Source organism: Pseudochaenichthys georgianus, chromosome 19 (genome assembly GCF_902827115.2).
Source record: "Pseudochaenichthys georgianus chromosome 19, fPseGeo1.2, whole genome shotgun sequence".
NCBI lineage: Eukaryota > Metazoa > Chordata > Actinopteri > Perciformes > Channichthyidae > Pseudochaenichthys > Pseudochaenichthys georgianus.
Genome location: NC_047521.1, coordinates 25,701,410 through 25,707,389, shown reverse-complemented (window position 1 = coordinate 25,707,389; position 5,980 = coordinate 25,701,410). Strand labels below are relative to the sequence as shown.

The window sequence follows — 5,980 nt, the reverse complement described above, 5'->3', positions numbered from 1 at the left end:
TACCTACCTACCTACCCACCCATCTATCTATACCTATCTACCTACCTACCTACCTACCTACCCATCTATCTATCTATCCATCCATCCATCTATCCATCCATCTAACCTAACCTACTTACATATTAGATCTGCTAAATATTGAAAATGTAACCAATGTCCAGCCCTAGTTCGCTACAAACAGACCATATTTTTCTGGATAAAGTTGATTATATTTTCAATTCAAATGGCGAAAGTTTAGCAAATAAAATATATTGTACTTTTGAATTGAAACCGCAAAAGTTGTACAATTGTTAAGTTATGGGTTGGACTGTAAATGTAACCAGGATTGTACGAAAGCAATTGGTAACAGAAAGGAGGAAACCTGGTATGTATGTGCTTGATGTTTCTTTTGATCAGATCCACCTGTATCTAAAGAAGTGATTCCAGTCGTTGGCAGATTTGAGTTCCTCTCCTTATGTAAGCCTTGCTCACACAATCCCTCATGCTCCTGCTGTGTTCATCACCGTAAAGGGAGTCATGGAAATTCAAGTCCCGTCACTCGTCTGTCAAGACCATTCCTCGCTCGTTGCGAGTCCATATCCAAAGCGCTCGGGTCTTGAACTCTGCAGAACATCGGTAACCTCTTTCCCTTTTGGCCGTTTGATCCGTTGCACAGATGGTTTGCTTCAGGAGGAAAGGTGCTGAGTGAGAGCGGGTTTACGGTATCAAAAGATCCCGAAAAACACTGACCGCTCACGCTTTCCTGACAGAAGAAGGTCAGGGCCAGCGGAGGAACGAGCACACCCAAAGGCTCGGACTGAAGGTACGGGTAATGGTTGTTTTTATTGGTAGGAACTGAGCTTTAATTACACATAAAAGGATTTTCGTGCATTGACATTTTCCGAATGCTACTTTGGGATGGAACCAGTAGGCGAACTGGGGTTTAAACCTTTATGTAATGCCCCTATAAAATAAATAATCTTGTGAGGTGGCAAGTGCTAATGGGGATCCTAATGAACACAAATACTAAATTAGTGACGGGAATTACGGCTTTGCGACCACGAAAGATGTCCATGAGACGCTAATAGTTATTTGTTTGTAAAAAGATGAAGTATGATATTCGACCCGAGTCAAAAAGCGCCAAACTGACAAATATGTACATTATTTAAACACAACATGTCCGCTTCCCTACCTTTGCAATAGGGTCATATCTGAAAGGGACTGTCAGATGTCAGAGATTCTCCCAAGGGCAGATTTTTTAGTGTCTACCAACCATCAATCAGCCACATTTGCTTTGGAGGTGCTCAGACGCCGGCGGTGGAAACTGTTGTTGTAGTGAGAGGCTCCCAGATGGAAATGGGTGTAACCAAATGTGAAATAGCCACACGAGGACGAAAACGGTCGTTTGCATTACTGTTTAGTGTCATATAGACCGTCCGGCCCCACGAGGACGACCGAATACGGCACTAAACGACTGCGGAAACGATAACGGGTCCCAAGGTGGATAGAACGGCATACGTGTGTACGCCCTATGCCTATACGATAATTTTCTGATAATGATGAGGCAATAGCCCCGCCTCTCCCTACCTCTGCTGCTCACCCCCGCGTCAAAGTAAACTGCACCCTGAATTCAGATTATTTATCTTTCTCTCGATATGGACATAAACGCGAGTGAAGTCTAATCTGACAGGACGGAGACACGCAGCTCTGCCCACCTGCAGCTCCTCCCGCTGCAGCAAAACACACTTCAAGTCAGATCATCACCCTTAGCTATTTTAATTACCTCTCAAACTCCCTAAACTAGTTATAAATATGTTTATTTTTACTGTCGGCCGGGTCACTCATTACTGGATGAGCTGCTGCATGAGACAGACACTGACGCTGTCCGAAGAGAGGGAGGAAAAAGAGAGGCTCCGTGTATTTTATTATTATAATATATAGAGTCGTTATTCATTTGTTTTAAAGCTCAATAAATAACAAAGAAGACCTTTGACCGGCACTTATATAATTTTGTCGGAAGATTTAAACTTTAATACACGCTGACTGGCGAAAAACTCTGCCCGGTTCCCTCGGCCCCCACCGCGGAGAATAAACAGAAGGGCAACCATGACAACCATGCTTCTTCGCTGCTTTGTGGAGGAAGTTACAGCGCCACGTACAGGCTCCTGCATGTACATGTAGGTGTAGTGGGCGTTGGACGCGGGAGTACCCCCACTTATTTGAAGCATGATCTTTTTTTTTAATAGTCTAATAAATATAAAATCATTGCCAGTGTTATCAGTGTAACTAAGTGTGTATTTGTTGTAATAATGACAACAACATAATACATTTCACAGTAATTATAATAAAATAAAAACGATTACCTTAAAGAATTATGCTTCGTCATCAGGCTCGTGACCCCGCGGGCGAGCTGGGGGTGTGTCAGCGATACAACCACGGCCAGCTCGCCGCCCGCCGATTTTGCGGCAGCTCTTTCCCTCAAGAACCAAAAAGCTCTATAATGGAGGGCAAACCTTTTTTACTTGACTTCTTTTCTAAAAAGAATATCATTCACAAGAAGAAAGAGGCGAGCAGCACCGAAGCTACAAGTGAAGCTGCTGCTACTACATCATCAGAAGAGCCGATTGCTTGGGATGAACTAATTAAAATAGCGTTCCCCCAGTAAAAAAATCCCCACTGGAAAGACGTGACATATCTCAGTCACTTTTCCAAGAGACCATGGAAAGCTTTAAATCTCATTTCCCCAGATATGATGGTGATGTTATGTGATAGGAAGGAAAACATATTAACCATTTAATAATGTTAAAATACTCTTCTCCTCGGTTTTGAGCCATAAAATAGTCGTCAGAATGAGTAAACCCTTCACAATGTTCTCCACCTCACGAGCGAAAGGGCCTCTCATCTGGTTTGTGCTTTCCTGATGAGATGTCTGACGAGGGTTTCCGTTGAAGGAGCTGTTGAATTTCTCCCTTGTGTGTTAGCAGCTTCCCCCCGGGGCGACCTCCCACTCTGAACAATGTTGACACGTTATGAGCTCGCTGGGTAACTCTCCCACTTCCTTTGATTCCCTGTAAGAGCAAGTGTGTGTGCTCGTATGAAAACACCCCCCCATTTGGCGTATTCAACTCTTATTCTTATGACTGCTCCCTTTCACTGACATCCCCTCAATTAGTGTCCTCTGCCTTTTCGACTCCTTCAGAAAGTTGGCCTCCTTAAAATGAGCAATTATCACTGTTTTCATTTTTAAATATCGACCGTCTTGGTCAGGATTTAATTATAATTAGGATATCCTTTTCCCACGTGCCAGTAATAAGTCACATTGGATGATTCCCCATGTTTTTCCACGCCGCACGTTGATGTTCGTAGTGAAGCCCTGGTGATGGATTTCAGGCGCTTCTCAAAAACAACATGGCGGACCTTTTAATCGTGGCGGTCCACTTTACACATTAGCACAATCAATTTAATTGGGATAATTGCCGAGCGAGACGTGACAACAAAGACCGAGGTGAACGACCCCAGGCATGCTATCTCCCAGCATGCATTTCTCCCTTACGTCCAGTGGCCGCAGTGGAACATTAGAAGCGTTTACAATGAGAGGGACGCATTCCAAACCTCATCACTGTGCACATTTGTCCATGTGCTGTTCACAGTGTGTGCCGGAGACGCCGCTTTAATGGTTTTAGAAGCCAGATTCTCATGTGTCACGTTCTCCGAGCTCTCATCACGTTGAAGACGAGGTTAAACCACTCGTTGAGTTCCAGTTTCTGAATAATGCTGTTCTTTGTAAACGGGCACAATACACAGTACCATTAACACAGCGTGTCGGCGGGGAAATTGCCACACCCTGCACGAGCGTCCAAAGTTTGTCTGTGACATGTTGTGAGTTTCAAGGCACAATGAGTGGGATTTTCCTTAAAATAAAAACGACTTGTACAAAAATAATCCCTCTCAATCATCACTGTCTGAATCTGCGGAGACACTTCAGATTGTTTAATAACTTTCCTTTTCATTTGGCTTTTTGCACCACAAACTCTTATAAAACATGGGAACAGGTAGAAGGCATGCAGAAGGTCACACAATGAGAGTAATCCACCAAAAAAAGCGTACAACCCACAACTAATGAATGTCATGGTTGTGCCTTACGGTGCAGCCCAGAGTCAAAGCTTTTAAAGAATAATATAATAATACATTATGTATTAATGCATCCTAAAAGAGTATTGTGAAACTTGCATAACTTGTACATTTAAATGCCACTAAATAAACTCAAAATATAGTTACGGTTAAAGGGCCCATGTCATGCTTTTCTGGTTATCACCCGTCCCCTCGTGTTAGGAAGGTTGTTCTGCATGTGAACGGTCTGCAGTCACAAACCCTCAAAGTGCACCCTGTAGCGAGTAAAGCTCTAACTCAGAGAAGACCTGTCTGCTGCTCCAGAACGCCTCGGTGGGGATTTCTCTTTCTCCATTGTTTGCTTCCTGGGTTCTGTGACGTGTGCACACCCAGATCAACAACAAATGACCGGATTGGCCCAAATGGACCAATCCGCGGAGCCCCTCCCACACCAGGACCCCTTGGCTAACTAGCAGGGAGTCCCATTGACTTGCATAGAGCTCCCTGAACGCTGGTAATAGACGAGTTGGGATGGCGGAGAAACGCTCTCCGCAGACCCGTTCTCACAGCGTTAGAAACCTTTCTCTCAATATCAAGCCACACTTATTGTTTTGACTTCGCCTGTGAGTGTGTGTGTGCTCAGGATGAGTTCCGCTTGTTCTCCTAGAAACCTGTCCACTCCTCGCAGGAGCCTCGCAACGTCCCGACCAATCAGAGCACACTGGGCTCACAGGGAGGGGGGCAGGAGCTCCAACAAGCCGTGTAGGACAGAGAGTGAATACACACACTACACAGAGATGCTGTGAGAAACCAATGAGAGTTTGGAACATTGATCAATGTAAATCTATTCTAGTCTCCAATGGAACTATGATCAGTAGAAATGGCCGTGACACGGGACCTTTAATAAAGCTTAGATCGATGGATGTCATGGTGTCGTTATCATGGTGTGCGATGAAATGACTAAAACCCTTAAAGCAGGCTGTGGATAGCATCCGCCAGAAACAGCGGATATTCTCTGATATCCTAACAAAATAAAAACAATGATATCCTTCCTCGTGTTGCCGCCTCACGACACCTGGCCTCGCTAACAGTGGCTTAATCCAGCATATTCAACCGTGAAGTCCACCATGATGTTCATGAAATGTTCCCTCGTGTTCGCAGCCACGCACTTACAAGGTTTTAAAAACACAATGCGACTGCAAACCATCACATTTGCACGGTTCGTATGCTACATCCAGGGTGAAAAGGGCCATGGCCATCCTCAGATTTAAACATGTATACACATGAGGCAGGTCTCGCACGCTGAATGCCTGGCTGACTCCAGAAGGAAGGTGTTGGAAGATTAGATCCATAAGTCTCTCTCGGAGCAGATACTCCACATGTGGTTGCATTACGTTGTGCACAACTCATCATGCAACCTCAGCCACCCTTTGGTTAGGGAGCAATGGAAGGCAGCAGGGAGACGGCGAAGTCAGCAGACAAGACAGGAAGAGAAGAATCCATCAGGGAGAGAAGAATCCATCAGGAAGAGAAGAATCCATCGGGAGAAGAATCCATCGGGAAGAGAAGAATCCATCGGGAAGAGAAGAATCCATCGGGAAGAGAAGAAGAATCCATCAGGAAGAGAAGAAGAATCCATCAGGAAGAGAAGAATCCATCAGGAAGAGAAGAATCCGTCAGGAAGAGAAGAAGAATCCATCAGGAAGAGAAGAAGAATCCATCAGGAAGAGAAGAATCCATCAGGAAGAGAAGAATCCGTCAGGAAGAGAAGAAGAATCCATCAGGAAGAGAAGAAGAATCCATCAGGAAGAGAAGAATCCATCAGGAAGAGAAGAATCCATCAGGAGAGAAGAATCCATCGGAGAAGAATCCAGCGGGAAGAGAAGAATCC

General features: G+C 44.7%; 1 protein-coding gene across 1 annotated transcript in view; it reads left to right on the top strand.

The window, feature by feature from the left end:
• Positions 1–7: 7 nt before the first annotated feature.
• The window catches only part of LOC139435805 (golgin subfamily A member 6-like protein 22), a gene marked incomplete at its 5' end in the record, with an annotated part of 7,276 nt that continues 1,303 nt past the window's right edge, over positions 8–5,980 (top strand). The window contains 2 exons of the mRNA XM_071206744.1: positions 8–130; positions 5,852–5,980. The exon at positions 5,852–5,980 is cut by the window's right edge and continues 771 nt beyond it. Of these exons, the coding sequence (XP_071062845.1) occupies positions 8–130; positions 5,852–5,980 (252 nt within the window). The remainder of the gene's footprint in view (positions 131–5,851) is intronic.